The following is an 18666-nucleotide window of genomic DNA, read 5'->3' as shown; positions in this document are numbered from 1 at the left end:
AGGATAATGGTGACACTGAATGTTTATTTAATACCTTCTCTCAGTGATATAAAGAATTATTATGAGGGGATAGTAATCAGGTATTCATCTTCTATCTGTGCAACATGGAAACTGGGTTTAATTTTCAGTAAGTACAACTAAAAGTATTTACTTACATTTTAGATTTCTCTATTGCCCTACTAAGTTACCCTAGATGAGAATGAGTTATTATCAACCTGGAAATCCTTGTGTTTGGACAAATATAGCTTGGGAGTGGGTTGAAATGGAAGTACACAGAGGTTAATTCAACCATAGTGCTGCCACACAAGAAGAAGGGATGGTGTATCTCTCATAGAATAGAGACTGCCCCCCAGAAGGACTTAGAAAAGGAGTAGCATGGCAGCAGGACCTTGGATATTGTCCCCCAAGAAGAATATAAATTCCCTGAGGGTGGGGACATTTTCATTTTTGTTTCCATATCACCAGAACCTAACATAATACCTTGTTCATAGTAGGCAATTAATAAATGCATGTTGAGTTGAATTGAATGGGGAACTAAGTCATTAACTGACTCTGTTCTGTCTTGGCCAAATCACTTAACTTCCCTGGTTCTCATTTTGGGGGTTTTTGTCTATAAAATGAGGGTGATTTCTAGGGTCTCCCTTTTAAAAAAATTATTTATTTTTAGTTTTCAACATTCACTTCCATAACATTTTGAGTTCCAAATTTTCTTCCCATCTCTCTCCTCCCCCTCCCTCAAGAAGGTATTTGATATTAGGGTCTCTTTCTATGATGCTCTGTTACAATGGCATAAGAAAGCTAGACTAATGTGATTTCACCCACTTAATATTTAGCAGTCAGAAGGGCCTCTGCTTCAGTTGTTAATCACCAACTCAAGAATCTCAACAATTCCATATATATGAGTTTTTCTCTTTTATATAAATACTAAAAGTATAGATGGAAAAAGAAGATATCTAAGCCCACCATGCAGAATTGGGTCCTGTCAACTACAAGTATGATCACATTTGTCATTGTGATTATAGAAGCCTATACAAAAAAGGTTTGATACAAAGAAATGGGGACCCACAATTCTGCATGACTCTCATCTTCTCCTCAAAATAACCTTTTACAAAACATAGCTCACAAAACATCACAATATAATTTCAGTTCAAGAGGCATCACAAGACTGATTCACAAAGAAAACTTGTTTCTTTCTCTTCTCCATTGTCTTTTTCTGCTGTTTCCAAAATAAATTTCTGAGAACTTTCTTTAGTGTCCAGTGGTAAGGTCTCATTAGGAGAAGGGCTCGCACAGTGGAATCTTTTCAGGCTTCTCCCATTTTCTCTTCCTACTTTTCCTATTTTGTGGAGGTCCTCAGCTATCTTTTTTTCTGTGTCTTCCAAAAATTTGGTCAACAAATTAAATAGAAGAGCAATCCAGGCAAGGCCAAAGAGAATCCAAATGGCCACCAGGGCTCGATAATAGGAACAGTATTGTTTCCCAGGCTGAACACCTAGAATTAGGAAGTAAATCAACAAAAATTGACTTTAGTGTCTATGTTTCTTTCTTCATACACATACCAATTTCCCATCATAGCAGGGGGCATTCTCCATTTAATAACCTTCACTTCTTCAAGTAACCCTCATTTTAGGGGGTAGATACAACCCTTCTATGAATAGTATGTGGGCTTTGAGGATTACTGTGGCTGAAAATTTTATCACCTGTGCCCAACCTGGTAATGGCCTCTCCAGACTTAGCAATTATTATCCTCAGATGGTATTCACAGCTTTTCACAACCTTCAAATCAGCTAGTCCAGCACCCTTGCCTTTCCAGTCTTCTCATGCTTTAAAATTGTTCAGTCGTTTCAGTCATAGCCTATTCTTCATGACCCCTTTTGGGATTAGCAAGGATGTTGGAATAGTTTGCCATTTTCATCTCCAGTTCATTTCAGAAATAAAGAAACTGAGGCAAAAAGGGTTAAGTGACTTGCCCAAGGTCACAGAGCTAGTAAGTATCTGAGGCCACATTTGAACTCATATCTTCCTGACTCCAGACCTGGTTTCCCTTTTCAATTCTTCCCACCCACCCAAATACTCTGTGCTCCACTGACATTGGTCTCCTTATTGTTCCCTACACAAGACACTACTCCTGGATGTCCCTCAGACCTGGAATTCTCATCATCCTCATCTCTGCCTCTTGACTTCCTTCAAGTCCTAATTCAAATCCTGCCTTCTACAGGAAGCCTTTCCCAATTCCCCTTACTTCTAATGCCTTCCCTCTGCTGATTACCACAAATTTGCCTAGTATATAGCATCTTTGTACATAGTTGATAGTGTTTTTGCATGTCCATTAGACTGTGATCTCTTTGAGAGCAGGGGCTATCTCTTGCCATTCTTTGTATAGTAGGGAGGTGTTTAATAAATGTTTATTGACTGACTGACTCAGATGACCAACATACAATCTATTACCTGACCAAGCCTTTCCAGGTTTTTAGAATCTGCCAGAGCTTATACCAGCATTGAAATACCTTCAATAATTCAGGAGCACCTTTACATCCCAAGACATCAGAATAATACTTTAGAGGCCATTCAGTAATAAATAAGGAAAATTAACTGCATTAATCATAAACTTAAAGAGACAGAAAAGATCTTAGAGATTATTTTATAGATGATGAAACTGAGTCCCAGATTAGCTCAGTGACTTTCCCAAGGTCACACAGTGACTTAGCAAAATGATCACAACCCAAGTCTCCCAAACATCAATCTTGTTTGTTTTCCAGCTGTAAAACAATAAGAAATGAAGAAGATTCTAAAAAATATATGAAAATGTTTATTAATAAGAAAACATGACTTAGCTCATAGAAATCAAATTACCCATGACTTAAGGTTAAGTACAACTGTCATTTGAATCCCAGGTTGAAAAGACCCTTTGGAAATACATTGACCCCAGCTGCTTGGCTTTGGGTGCTTTTTCTCTGGGTACCCCAAAGAGCCAACTAATATTTCAGATACCTATCAATTTTCTATTACTATTGCCTGATAATTTTAAAATTAGAATTGAAAATAGATAAATCTATTACACAAAACATGATTGTGATGAAATACTATTGTGTTATAAGAAATGATGAACAGGATACTTTCAGAAAAATTTGAAAAGATTTACATGAACTGATGCAAAGTGAACTGAACAGAACCAAGGTAACATTGTACACAATTACAGCAGTATTGTATGATGATCAGCTATGAAAGATTCAACTATTCTCAGCAATACAATGATGCCAGATGATTCTGAAGGACTTTCAATGAAAAATTTTCTGAATAAAGATCAAAGCATACTTTTTCTTTATTTTATTTGTCTTGCTTTTAAAAATTGGTTTTCTTTTACAATGTGACTAACATGGAAATACGTTTTTCATAACTATACATGTACAACCTATATCAATTTGCTTGCCTTCTCAATGATGGAAGGAGGGAAGGGAAAGAGCTGAAGAATTTGGAACTCAAAAATTTTTTAAAAACAAATGTTAAAAATTGTTTTTGCATGTAATTGGAGAAAAATTTTATACACACACCTATTACATTATACAAAATTTTTCCAAAACAGGCCCATATTAATGGAATAATGATACACCCTGTCAGTTGGACATGGTGGATAGAGTGTTGGAACCCAGGAAGATCCAAGTTCAGATCCTACCTTTACCACTTGCTAGTTAAGTGACCATGGCAAAATCACAATCTCTGAATCTCAATTTCCTCATCTATAAAGTGAGGATAATAATGCTTTACAGCCCCTACCTCACATAGTTCTTAGGGTGTTTAAATAAGATCATGTATATAAAGTCCTTGGAAAATTTTAAAGTACTATATAAATGTCTCTAGAAAGCATGGCATATTTAATATAGAGCCAGAGTTAAAAGTCAAGAAGATATGGAATAGAAGACTGTCTCTGACAAAACATTGGGGTTGTGACTTTGAGCAAGTTGCTAGATTTCTCAGGCAACTCTCTAGAACTATAAACTGCATAACATTGAGGATTTGCCCTGGTGAAGAAGTTTTCTCACTGGAAACACCCCCATACAAATGTAATCATAGATTCAGAAGCATTTCCATTTTTATATAAATGTCAATTACCATCACCATTGTCATCAATATCATAGGCTTTCATTCCCAACAATTTCACTAGTTTTCTCTTTCAGGTTCTGACAGCTTTGGATATAGGGTCACTCTGCTTCATTTAATGCAGCTATAAATGTCAAGGAATAATGTCATTTTCACAACCACTGAAGCTCTATGTTGCTGTTTGTGATCTCATGAAATAACCAACAAGAAAATTATATATGCTTTATTTCCCCACTGTCCTCCCCACCTCACCTCTGGGGCCTTTCAAATATAGATACTGTTGTCAGTAAGAACATTAACCATTTAGAATATGATTTAGGAGTCTGCCAAAGACAGAATTGGGATACATGTGGAGTCCTGCAGCTTGTCAAGCCAGAACATATCCACAGAATCTATTTAAATGAAGCATTAACACATACGGTCCCAGGACAGTCTAATTTTGGCTCCTCACAGTTACTTAATGAGCTGGCTTCTGAGGGGAATAGGTGGAAATCCTGTTTCCATACAAAACAATTGTCTATTAACAATCTATTCTTGCCAGCTGGTGGGAAAACACAATTTGCTTATGATTTTGTCAAGGCCAAGGTTTACTAACTGGAAATAAATAATATAATTCATTTATAATAACAATAATAAACTGGAATAATTAATGGAATAGACTGGAAAAAAAACAACCTTAAATAATCAGTGAATTTTTTCTTCTTACACAACAGAATATAACTAGCAATCTTCTAAGCCAATGGATCAAGACATGTTCCATATAATACAAATAGTTTAATATCATCCAAAGTTGAATACCTGCCATTTTAAGTAAAGCCATACCATTTAATTAGCCTAAAGTAATCTGTTTTCCAGTGAAATCTGAATGATTTTGGTCCTGTTGAATTAGTTAAAAGTATTTGTAATGCAATATGTCTACAGGCACATTTAGATCATAAACATTGCATAATGTTGACATAAACAATCACTAGACAGGTAATGCAAGAATCTTGGATTTAGTCCTCTCCATAATCTTTGGTATTTATGTATTAAAGTGACTTTCATCCAAATAGCTTTTGAAAAACCAATGATTGTTAAATTTCATTGTTTCCATTTTGTAGCAGATAAATGGAGTACAGAGAGATTAAATAATTTATCTAGTACCAACAAGGGAGATAGTGGTAGAGACTGGAATACAGCCTAGTGAGTCATATGTCTCATCTAGATTTCTGTCCTCCAAGACCTAGTTTGTAGAAAATTTCCCACCCCATCTCAACAAATACCACATCAGTGTATATGGTCAAAAGGCAAACTTTTCCCCAGAGACCCTGGAAATTGAACTCATTAGTAAGAGAGAATTCTCTCAGGAATAAGGCTTTGCTTTTGACTCTAAGCATTTAGTGGGACTTCACTTCTCCATCCTTGGCTACTTTGTTAACACTGGAGTAACTGCTAATTTCTTTTTCTTATTCTCTTTTTGAACTTAGAATTTTGCTGGTTTTAGGTCATACTCTGTGGGAAATATACTTTCAAAGGATACTGGTTCAGCAGGCATTGCTTTTGATTATGAGCATTTGCAAAAAAACAAACAAACCAAAAAACAAACAAATAAACAAAACCATCATAAAGAGAAGTGTAGTTCATATTTCAACATCTATTGTTGATGATAGAGAGGTAAAGAAACTCTCCAAAAAAACTTGGTAAAAAATCTAAACGAGATCAACATACATTTTAATATTCGGTTACTTCACTGCAAATGTAATCATAAAGAAGGAAAGCAAAAAATGTCTAAAAATATGACTTATGAGTAACAAATGAGAGTAGTCAGAGGCTCATCAACTTTTTGACAACTCAAGCATTTATATAATGAGCGCTTTCTTTAAAAAAAATAGGGAAATATTAAACGTGGTGAACAATGAATAACATCACAATTTGTAAATTTTATTTTAAGTTGGGAAATCACTAGTTTGTAATGTGTGCCATTTCTGAAAAAGTCCTATGTGTATGCAGAATATTAATTCGTTAGAGCATAGACAAAACTCCTTATGAAATTAATCAAGATGAGAAGATACTACATGGGACATTGGCAACTCCAATTTGACCTATTTAAACAGTGTTAACACTGAAAAATGAGAAATAGTTAGGAAAACAATTGACAATGTATACTATCATCATTTTCTAAGGAAGCCTAACAATGAAAATCAGTCAGGACAATGAAGAGACCAAAACAAAAACAAATAACAAGAAAATTCCTTGGAGAGCAAACACTTGAAATCAATGACAAGCAATGGTAACACTTGTTTAGAAAACAAATTCACTTATAATATTTAACAGAGGAGAATGGAGGAAGATTATGAGCAGTATCTCCTTATAAAACAACTAGAAACAATGGAAGGAAAGACAAAATTCTTGAAAAGATTAACAGAGAAAACTTTAACAACTCTGATTATTAATATTAAGTGAAACATAAAACAGCGAAGCTTTTTGTTTGCTGTAGATATTTATTATTGTCATGCAGGTGTCCAGGGAAGGGAATAAATTACAAAGGGATTCCCTGTAACCCAGATATTCTTTTTTGAAGATGATATTGTATTAATTGCATCAAGCCCTGGAGCATTACTGAATCACTTAAAAAAGATCTATAATCATTCAAAAGAGTTCAACCTAACTATTCATAAAGTAACACTCACATGGATGAAGAAGGTCTAATGTACAGATAATGATGTTCATTTGGATGGACAGTCCGCAGAGTTGTGCTCTCTCTCTCTCTCTCTCTCTCTCTCTCTCTCTCTCTCTCTCTCTCTCTCTCTCTGGATCTCTCTGTGTCTAAGTCTCTGACTTTCTATGCCTCTGCCTCCTCCCCCACCCCCATACATACATACACCCATATAACACTGCATTAATTACTGGCCAATTAACTGATACAAGAATAATTGACTAGGTGAAACAGAGTGGCCTCCATTGCCTTTGGGAAACTGTTCAGCGCTTTTAATGACTTCTCCTTCCTGAAACAAAGACTTACTTTTCATTATAAATATTACTTCCAATGATGCTTTATGGTTTGCAAATCATGAAATATGAATCTTTAAAGAATTAAAGTTTACACTCCTATTTGGGGGACAAAAAGGATCAAAAAATGGAATAAGAGAGAGATAATGATGTCAGAACTCCTGCACCAAAAGCTTCCAAGAAAAATATGAACTGGTTACAGGAAAGAGAGGAGCTAAAGAAGGATTTTGAAAACCAAATAAGAGAAGTGGAGGAAAAATTGGGAAGAGAAATGAGAATGATGCAAGAAAATTATGAAATGAGAGTCAACAACCTGACTGAAGAAAATAACACCTTAAAAAATAGACTAACTCAAATGGCAAAGGAGGCTCAAGAAGGCAATGAGGAGAAGAATGCCTTAAAAAGCCGAATTTGCCAGATGGAAAAAGAATCTCAAAAGCTCACTGAAGAAAATCTTTCCTTTAGAATTAGATAGGAGCAAATGGAAGCTAGTGACTTTATGAGAAATCAAGATATTATTAAAAAGATCCAAACAAATGAAAGAATAGAAGGCAATGTGAAATATCTCATGGGAAAAAAACACTGACCTGGAAAGTAGATCCAGGAGAGATAATTTAAAAATTATTGGACTACCTGACAGCCATGATCAAAAAAAGAACCTAAAAATCATCCTTCAAGAAATTCTCAAGAAAAATTGCCCTGATGTTTTAGAATCAGAGGGCAAAATAGAGGTTGAAAGAATCTGTTGATCACCTCCTGAAAAAGATCTCAAAAAGAAAACTCCTAAGAATATTATAGCCAGTTTCCAGAGTTCCCAGATCAAGGAGAAAATATTACAAGAAGCCAGGAAAAAACAATTTCAATATTGTGGAAACACAATCAGGATAACACAGGATCTGGCAGCTTCTACACTGAGGCTTGGTATATGATATTCTGGAGGTCAGAGTTGGGATTAAAACCAAGAATTACCTCCCCAGCAAAACAGAGTATCATGTTTCAGGAGAAAATATGGTTACTCAGTGGAATAGAGGACTTTCAAGCATTCTTGATGAAAAAACAGAATTGAATAGAAATTTTGACATTTAGATACAAGAAGCAAGAGAAGGATGAGAAGGTAAAGAGTGAAAAGAAATCATAAGGAACTTATCAAAGTTGAACTATTTACATTCCTACATGGAAAAACAATAATTGTAACTTATGGAACTTTTCTCAGTATGAGAATAGTTGAAGGGAATAGAAATGTATCTATATATGCATACATACATATATGTCTATATAGGAGGGTATGTGGTTGTATGAATACATATGTGAGTGTGTATATATGTGTGTACAGGTATACATAGATAGAGGGCATGGGACCAATTTAATAGGAAGGGATGATACTTAAAAGGTGAAATTGAAAGTAAGAGGTGAGAGAGGAATATAATGAGAGCAGATGGGGAGAGACAGAATGGGGTAAATTATCTCATATAGAAGAGGCAAGGGAAAACTGTTACAACGGAGGGGAAGAATAGGAAGGCAAAAGGGAATGAGTCAACCTTATTTGCATTGAATTTGGCTTAGAGAGGGAATGACATACACACTAAATAGGGTATCTCACCCTACAGGAGAGTAGGGGAGAAGGTGATGAGAGGGGGGATAGTGGAAGGGAGGGCAGGCTTGGGGGGAGGGAATTTGGAAGCACACAATTTTGAAAAGGGACAGAATCAAAGTAGAGAATAGAATTAGTGGGGGTGGGATAGGAGGGAGGGAAACATAGTCAGTCTTTCATAATATATCCACTATGGAAATGTTTTGCATAGCTACACATGTAAAACCTGTACTGAACTGCTTATCCTCCCAGTAAGGGTGGGTGATGAGAGAGGAAGGGAAAGAATCTAGAATTCAAAGTTTTAAAATCAAATGTTTAAAATATATATAATTATTATTTTACATGTAACTGGGAAATAAGATATACAGGCACTGGGGCATAGAGATCCACCATGCCCTACTGGAAAGTCGGAGGGGAATGGAGGAAGATATGGGAGAGAGCAGATTGGGGGAGGGGATATTCAGTGAGATCACTGTTTTGGGATGGTGGGTTGGGGAAAAATGGGGAGAAAGTTTGTAACTCAAAATCTTGTGAAAATGAATGATGTAAACTAAAAATAAACATAAATTTAAAAAAAAAAATTAAGTTACATATCACACAAAAGACAATGGAGAAGTGCTTGATGATTGTTAATGGACTGGTGCATTTTTTTAACCATTGAAGAATTACTCTGGAGAAGCCTTATAAAGGATTTGATTAGAGAGATGGATGTCTGGAAAAGGATAGTCACATAGTGAGAGTGAGGGTAATTTAAGAGTAGCATGTATAAAAACCAATTTTCACCCAAAGGCAAGAAATCTATAGGGAGGTCCGTAGAATTTTGACTGTATACCTCTCCAATAGGATAAAAGTTAACACAGAACAAGAAGGCTAAGAAAGATTAGAGTTGTCACATTGATGAGACTGTACATCCATCAAAATATTGAAATAAGCTATGGGTGACCTCTTTGTAGAAACTCAACCTTAAGGATATCTACAGAATAGAAAGAAATGAATTTATAATTAAATAAAGAAATAGAAATCCATATGCAATCAAATTCAAGGAATGGAAATTCAGTCTCACCTATGGGGAAAATTGCAAATATATTCATTTACTTTTTATAATACATGGAAAATCTGAGCCCCTCTAGCTATAACATTCTGAGATTGTGAAAAACTTCCCAGATGAGATAGTTTTATATTGAAATTCTTTTTGTATTTCATTAAACCGACTTCCATCTAGAGACCTACCTTATATTAAATTCTGACATAGAGTGAATAGTGTTCAAGTGCATTTGAATTGTAGAAATTAAACCAGCTTCTGAGAAGGTGTCCATCAGTTGGGGAATGGCTGAGAAACTTATGTGTATATTGGATCATTCAATCTTTATTAAGTGCCTATAATATGCCAGACACTTTGCTAAGCACTGGGGATACAAAAAGAGGCAAAAGACAGTTCCTAACCTCAAGGAGTTTTCAATCTAATAAGGGAGAAAATATGCAAATGAATATATGGAAAGCAAACTCTATTCAGGATAAATAGTAAATAATTAAGACAGTGTAAGCACTGGACTTAAGAGGGATGGGAAAGACTTCCTGTGGAAGGCAGGATTTTAGTTGGGACTTAAAGGAATCTGGAGAGGTCAGTAATCTAGGGGAGTAAGGAGAGTGTTCCAGGCATGGGGGATAGCCAGAGAGAATGCCCTGAGCAGAGAGACAGAAGGTCTTTTTGGGAACAGCCAGGAGGCCAGTGGAACGTGATGTAATAGAATATTATTGTTCTATAAGAAATGATGAAGGGGATGGCTTCAGAAAACATAGGAGGATTTGTATGAACTGATGCAAAATGAAATGAGAACAAGTAGAACAACATATATAATAATAGCAATAATCCAAAGACAAACAACTTTGAAAGGTTTAGGAACTCTGATCAATATCAGGACCAAGTGCAGTTCCAGAGGACTCAAAATAAAACATGCTATCCATCACTTGAGAGGTGTTAGACTCAGAGCATAAATTTAATCATATTATTTGGGGTAGGGGATGAAGAGGATGTCCTCCCCTGTGGGGAAGAATTGTACTTTTCCAGATGCCAACACCTGGGGAAAATCTCTTGTTGCCCTGCCTAATTAGTTACCACTGCCATGTTCTCTCTTTTTAAGATACTGAGAGTGGACCCCATCATGTAGTTACTGAAAATGATGAATAGTTACTCAGCCAGTAACTAGATAGCTGTGTGACCTCACTTAAATCCAATTCACACACAAGCCAAGACATCACCCCATGATGTCATTGGTCATCTTCAAAAATGAAAAATGGGGGCGTCCAGGTAGTGCAGTGAGTTAGAGCACCGGTCCCAGAGTCAGGATGACCTGGGATTGAATCCGGGCTCAGACACTTAGCACCCACCCAGAAACACCTGGCCGTGTAACCTTGAGCAAGTTTCTTAACCCCAATTGCTTTAAAAAAAATGAAAAATGAACAATGATAACAAGCTGTGTGACCTAGGGCAAGCCCCATATCTCTAGACTTTAGTTTCTTCTTCTATAAAATTATGGGTCTCTTTTAAATGACCTTTTAGTTATCTCCTAGCTCTAAAAATCAAGCATCCTGAGACAGGAGGGGCTCTGCTGATCGAACAAAACAATTTCTCTTTTATTCTTCTGCAAAGCTGTTTGTGAGACCAACTTGTTGGGATGTCATGGCCCTCTGTCAAAAGTTTTTATTTTTATTTACTACACTCAGTTATCCTATATGTGACAGCAATTGGTCAAAGAATTTCCTGCAGTCTCAATGCAGTATTTTTGATAAGGTACACCAAAAATATAGAGTTAATCTTTATAGCAAATATGAGAAATAAGAAATTTGTTTCTGTGGTTGGGCAGTTGGATGCTGGCAATTTTCTTGTGGCCTTCATCAAAGATTCTTTTAGCTGGGAGAAATCTTTTTAATTTGGAAAATCCTTCAGTAAGACCTACCCCTTCCCCCACCTTCTTCAATTGCTGTGTTCCCTCTGAAGCTTCCATTTTGGGGAGGATCCTAAGCCAGGCTTTATTCCCCTCCTGGTCCTATATCCTCACTTCCAGACTTCAAAACCTCTGCATCAAGTACCATTCCTGCTCCTCCCAGGATTTTCAGGAGTGGATACAATGCTAAGCCTGGAGTTGTGAAGACTCTTCTTCCAGAGTTCAAATCTGGCCTCAGACACTTACTAGTTATGTGACCCTGGGCAACTCACTTATCCCTGGTTGCCTCAGTTCCTCATCTGTAAAATGAGCTGGAGAAGTAAATCTTTGCCTAGAAAACCCCAAATGGGATCACAAAGACTTGGATACAAGTAAAATGATTGAACAACAACAACTTCCTCCAATTAGAATATAAACTTCTTGAGGGCAGGACTGTCTTTCTTTCTGCTTTTACTGGCATCACCAGTACTTAACATAGTGCCTAGCATATAGCAATTTCTTTCTTCAAATTATTTCTTTCCTTCTTTCCTTCTCTGTTAGCCTCTTCCCATAAGAAAAAGAAAGCTGGATAACATAAATGTATTCTAGTTCATAATTTTACAGAGTGTGAAACTAAGGCACTAAAGCAACTAATGTTAACTGAATTTTCACACAGTTAGTTACACACAAACCTAGGAACAAAACCCAGGTCTCCCAACTTTAGAGTTCTTTCTTTTATGCCATGTTGCCTGTCTTTTTCATATTTCTTTTATGACTGTAATTAAAGTGATACATTAACTGATATAGTTAATTGATTATATAAATATAATTAAGTGATATAATAATATATTAATATGTAAATTTAAATAAGGTGTTACATTCATGTTCTTCAGACTAGATGTTAAAAAATAACTTATATGGCGAGAAGTCAAGATGGCAGAGTAGAAACAGGACTTCGATGGGGCTCTGGCTCCCACCTCCTCCAATTCATGTAAAGGGTGACTCTGAACAAACTTTGGAGTTACAGAACCCACAAAATGACACAGAGGAGCTAAGCGACCACTGAGGACAGCCTGGCAGGTCAGCAGGAAGTGGCCAGCACAGTGCTCTGGGAGCCCACCCCAGCTCCAGTTGAACCAGAGGTTTTAGCATCAGGGTAGGTCTGATGAGCCGCCAGCTAGAGGGACTTCAGATCACCTGCAGCTATAGTAGTTTCCAGAATTATCAACACATAGATGCTAAGGACAAAGTGAGAGGTCAGTGCAGTGTGGACTATGGGATACAGTACTTTGGGAGTGCCATCGGCCTTTGCCCCCAGGGTGAGATGTGGCTGAGGCACCTCGACCTTGCAGCCACCACCAGGTGGCAGCTTCAGCTCCTGGCCTGCAGATTATAGGGGGACCAAGAAACCAGTCTGAGGGGTAATCACTCTTGCTTTAATCTGCTTGGATCTGTATTGCAGTCTAGGGTGGAGGTCCTGGGGTGTGCAACAAGCTTGCCAGAGTGTGTGGATGCTTCAGAGAGGGCAGACAAATAATACCTTCAGCAACTGAGAAAACCCCAGCATTGGTGACAAAGCTTCCCTGTCTGGTGGCAGAGACCTACCATGGCAAAAAGCCGAAAAGTCAAGTAATTGAGTGGCAACATGAGCAGACAAAGGAAGCAAAGCAAAAAAGCAACCCAACTTTACATCCTATTTGGGGGACAAAAAGGATCAAAGCATGGAATAAGAGAGAGACAATGATTTCAGAACTCCTGTATCAAAAGCTTCCAAGAAAAAATATGAGGTGGTTACAGGAAATAGGAAAGCTTAAGAAGGATTGTGAAAACCAAATAAGAGAAGTGGAGGAAAAATTGGGAAGAGAAATGAGAATGATGCAAGAAAATTATGAAATGAGAGTCAACAACTTGACTGAAGAAAATAACACCTTAAAAAACAGACTAACTCAAATGGCAAAAGAGGCTCAAAAAGCCAACTGAGGAGAAGAATGCTTTAAAAAGCCAAATTTGCCAGATGGAAAAAGAATCTCAAAAGCTCACTGAAGAGAATCATTCCTTCAGAATTAGATTGGAGCAAATGGAAGCTAGTGACTTTATGAGAAATCTAGAAACTATTAAACAGATCCAAACAAATGAACAAATAGAAACAATGTGAAATATCTCATGGGGAAAACCACTGACCGGGAAAATAGATCCAGGAGAGATCATTTAAAAATTAATGGACTGCCTGAAAGCCATGATCAAAAAAAAAGAACCTAGAAATCATCCTTCAAGAAATTCTCAAGGAAAATTGCCCTAATGGTATGAGGGCAAAATAGAGATTGAAAGGATCCACTGATCACCTCCTGAAAAAGATCCCCAAAAGAAAACTCCTAGGAATATTATAGCCAGGCTCCAGAGTTCCCAGATCAAGGTGAAAATATTACAAGCAGCCAGGAAGAAACAATTTGAATATTGTGGAAACACAATCAGGATAACCCAGGATCTGGCAGCTTCTACACTGAGGGATCAAAGGGCTTGGAATATGATATTTCGGAGGTCAAAGGAGCTGGGATTAAAACTAAGAGTCACCTACCTAGCAAAATGGAGCATCATGTTTCAGGGGAAAATATGGTCATTCAGTGGAATAGAGGACTTTCAAGCATTCTTGCTGAAAAAACCAGAGTTGAATAGAAAATTTGACATTCAGATACAAGAAGCAGGAGAAGCATGAGAAGGTAAACAGGGAAAAGAAATCATAAGGAACTTATCAAAGTTGAACTAATTACATCCCTACATGGAAAAGTGATAATTGTAACTTATGAAACTTTTCTAAGTATGAGAATAGTTGAAGGGAATAGAAATGTGTGTGTATATGCATACATACATATATGTCTATATAGGAGGGTATATGGCCATATGAATACATATGTGAATGTATGTATATAATTGTAGAGGAATACATAGAGGGCACAGGACCAATTTAATAGGAAGGGATGATACTTAAAAGGTGAGAGAGTAATAGAGAGGAGATAGGGAGAGACAGAATTGGGTAAACTATCTCATACAGAAGAGGCAAGGGAAAATGGTCACAATGGAGGGGAAGAACAGGAAGACAAAAGGGAATGGGTCAACCTTATTCTCATTGAATGTGGCTTAGGGAGGGAATGACATACACTAAATAGGGTATCTCACCCTACAGGAGAGTAGGAGGGAAGGGGATAAGAGGGGGGTGATGGAAGGGAGGGCAGGCTGAGGGAGAGGGAATTTGGAAGCACCCACTTTTGAAAAAGGACAGGATCAAAGTAGAGAATAGAACAAGTGGGAGGTGGGATGGGAGGGAGGCAAATATAGTCAGTCTTTTACAATATATCTACCATGGAAATGTTCTGCATAGCTACACATGTACAACCTATATTGAATTGCTTATCTTAAGCGTGGTGACAAGGGAGGAAGAGAATGAATTTTGAATTCAAAGCTTTAAAATCAAATATTCAAAATATATATATGTATATATATATATATACTATTATTAATATTATTTTACATGTAACTGGGAAACAAGATATACAGGCAGTGGGGCATAGAGATCCACCATGCCCTACTGGAAAGTTGGAGGGGGAATGGGAGAAGATATTGGAGAGAGCAGTTTAGAGGAGGGAGATATCCAGTGGTATCGCTATTTTGGGGTAGTGGGTAAGGAAAAAAACAGGGAGAAAATTTTTAATTCAAAATCTTTCAGAAATGAATGATGTAAACTAGAAGTTACTAAAGCATTTGATAAAAAAAAATAACTTTTGCAATGGGAATATCATTATTTAATGGTTGACTATGACATCCAAAGTTTTGTTTCACATCACCAGTTTGTGAGCAATAAGGCTCTCTGCAATCTGTAACTGAGTTCATACTCAAAATCTTTTCCACGTAATGATACTTACCAGAGCACTTAAAATTCTGCTATAGTCTTTTCAAATATAGAGTAATCACTACACCACAATGAAACATCAAAAAAAAATGATGGTTTTCTAGAAGTATCCCTGAACTGCTGGGAATTTGGAGGGGAACTTCTCATTGAAATATAGACTTGTGGCTTCCCTCATTCGATATGTATTACACAAAAAGGAGCTTTTGCCAGTATGGAAGTCCCCTCCATAAATGGAACCTCTTGGCTAACAACTTTGGTTTGTAGATGCTTGCTTGAAAACATAATTTCTAAGTATTCTTTTTCCCTTTATTTGGCACACTGATTTTTAGGAAGCAAGAATACCTATTAGAAGTTGTTTCTGATTTCATTGGTATAGGAAATGCCTGCTGAGGAATCCCCTCCATCAGTGTAATCTATAGTCTCAGAGAACCACCTGAGTACAGTAAGAAGTTAAATGACCTGACCAGAGTCATACAGCCGGTATGTGTCAGAGGTGATACTTGAACCTGACTGGCTCTTCACCCATGTATGTGTCCTTCACGTATCTACCCATGTTTGGGGGCAAGTTTTCTGGACAAGTCATGTAACCTATAAACTATAACCAAGGACAGGAAATGTCCTAGGCTTAACTACTGAGTCAAAAAGATGGATCAGAGTAGGTAAAGAGACTCCTCATATGAATGTCCTCATGCTAACAAAATCACAGAATGTGAAGAATAAGATAGCTTAACTGGCTCTGCTATTTTCATTACAATGATTTTTTTTTTGCACATTTCATTCCTCTAGCTGCTAGGAGCTGCAGTGGTTAGGGTGCTGAGCCTGGATAAGAAAGATGTTGGTTCAAATTTTGATTCAGATACTTACCGGTTTTGGTCAAGTCACTCAGTTTCATCTATGGAGATAATAATGGCACCTACCTTTTAGGGTTGTTGTGGGAATCAGATGAGACAATATTTGTTAAGCACTTAGCACTGTGACTGGCATATAGTAAGCACTTATAAATACTTGTTCCTTTTTTTCCCTTCCTTTTTTCCTTCCTTCCTTCTTTCCTTCCTTCCTTCCTTCCTTCCTTCCTTCCTTCCTTCCTTCCTTCTTTCCTTCCTTCCTTCCTTCCTTCCTTCCTTCCTTCCTTCCTTCCTTCCTTCTTTCCTTCTATCCTTCCTTCTTTCTTTCTTTCCTTGCTTGCTTCTTTCCTTCCTTTGTTATTAGCCTCTTCCCATAAGAGGAAGAAAGCTGAATAAAGAGGGCCTGAATTGAATAAAACTGACTAGCTACTATAAGAAGTTGTTGAATATTTATTGTATGTGTTTGTGTGTGTATATTTAAGTTTTAACACTACTTAACTCCAATAAATACATGATGCATCTCAGGTTGACACTTTATTTCAAAACCTATTTCAATCTGCTGCCTTAAATGAAAGAGCTACTTCAAATATGAACATGAGAGTCCTTACCCACTACATAATCACCAAAGCCCACAGTGCTTAGAGTGATGAATGCAAAATAAATGCCTTCATTATACGTCCAACCCTCTGTTGAGTGGAAGACAATCGGTGGTAATCCAAGAAATATGAGGATACCAGTCATCAGGAAAAACAGAAGTGTCAGAAATTTGATTTTTTTCTAGAAAAAAAATTAAAAGAAATAAAAATTAGGTACACCATGAACCTAGTATGTCTCAAATAATTGCTTCTGCTAGGAGTCTAGGGTTTGCAATGAAATCAACAATAGGATTTTGAATTTAAATATCACATTTTATTCCAATATCTTTAAGACCAATTGAGGGGAAAAACAATTTTAATTTTCTAGTCTGTAATTGAGATATTTGTCTTAGGAACGTCCTTCTTACTTATTCATCCTATGGTGAATCAGTGTTTATGGTACAATTTTTTATAGTCCTAATGATAAGTTTTATTGCACACTGGTGGACTAAGTCCATGCATTATCATGAGCCTTGACTTTGGGGGCACCCATTATAGGCTTGACATTGTCTTAAGAGCTATGACAATCAGATATATTTTAAGACCATGTTGTTCATTTTAGTGGTCAAATGTCACTTTCCTGAGATAGCTCCCAAGCTTCAAATTTTTTTTCCTCTTTTCTGAGGAAAAAAATTTTCTGAAAATACAGAATTAGTAGACAGAACATTGGATAGAGCATAGCACTCGGAGTCAGGAAGCCCTCAGTTCTAATTCTGCATCACTACCAAGCCATGTGACATTGGGCAAGTCACTTATTCTCTGTGTGCCTCAGTTCCCTCACCTGTAAGAAGTGGATAATAATAACTCCTACAACCCAGGATAGTTGGGAGGGTTAAATGTGATAATATTTGTAAAGGCACTTTGAAAACTTTAAAACATTATGTCAATGTTAGCCATAATTATTATTACCATTTGTGTAATAAAGAAGGAAGCAATGTAGAGTCATTTTTTTTTTTTACTGATTCTTCAGGTATCAGCATAAGGTCAAGAGAGGAAATATTAAAATTTATTAACCCTGTCCAAAGACTTAGAACAAATTACTAAACACTAGATATCCCACAGTGCTGTGACGTCAGCTTTAGGTTTATTACATAGTTTTCTAATAAAGAATTTTGCCTTGAAGGTGGCACTACAGTAGATGCAGTTCCAAACTGTGGAATCCGTTGCTACATCTGTTACAAAGCCAGTGCATGATAAGGGCAAACTGCTTCACCTCTTTTTCTCAATTTCTCCATTTATAAAATAGATTCACAATAAACCAGTCAATACATATTTATTTTGTACTATATGCAAGGCAAAGGAAGTATGGTATAGTAAATAGCGAGCCAGCCTCATAATCAGAAGGGCCTGTGTTCAATCCCTCCCTCTGACACAAACCGGCTAAATGACCACGGACAAGTCCATTAACTTTTAAATAGACCCAGGCAAATCTCTGAGTCACAGATTTGCCAACATGAATCAGTGAGGGAATTTTCATGCCAAAAGTTTCCCACTGTCATTCAGTCATAAGTCCAGACCCCTCAATTTATGCAAAGTGCCATTGAGAATACGAAGAAGTCGAATCTATGGCCCTAGCCATCTCAGCAGGGGCATGATAGACAGACAGACAGACAGACAGACAGACAGACAGACAGACAGATAGATAGATAGATAGATAGATAGATAGATAGATAGATAGATA

The 18666-nt window shown here is 36.9% G+C and overlaps 1 protein-coding gene across 1 annotated transcript in view; it reads right to left on the bottom strand.

The window, feature by feature from the left end:
* Positions 1-640: 640 nt before the first annotated feature.
* LOC138164354 (potassium channel subfamily K member 16-like) overlaps positions 641-18666 on the bottom strand; it is a 38874-nt gene continuing 20848 nt past the window's right edge. Inside the window, exons 4-5 of the mRNA XM_069092072.1 lie at positions 16959-17127; positions 641-1492 (exon numbers count right to left, since the gene is read on the bottom strand). Coding sequence (XP_068948173.1) covers positions 1158-1492; positions 16959-17127 — 504 coding nt within the window. The 3' untranslated portion in view covers positions 641-1157. The remainder of the gene's footprint in view (positions 1493-16958; positions 17128-18666) is intronic.

The sequence above is a fragment of the Petaurus breviceps genome, unplaced genomic scaffold (genome assembly GCF_028583685.1).
Source record: "Petaurus breviceps papuanus isolate PSGF00001 unplaced genomic scaffold, PetGlider_PUasm1.0 189, whole genome shotgun sequence".
NCBI lineage: Eukaryota > Metazoa > Chordata > Mammalia > Diprotodontia > Petauridae > Petaurus > Petaurus breviceps.
The sequence above is the reverse complement of the archived record's forward strand: the minus strand, read 5'-3'. Positions and strand labels throughout refer to the sequence as shown.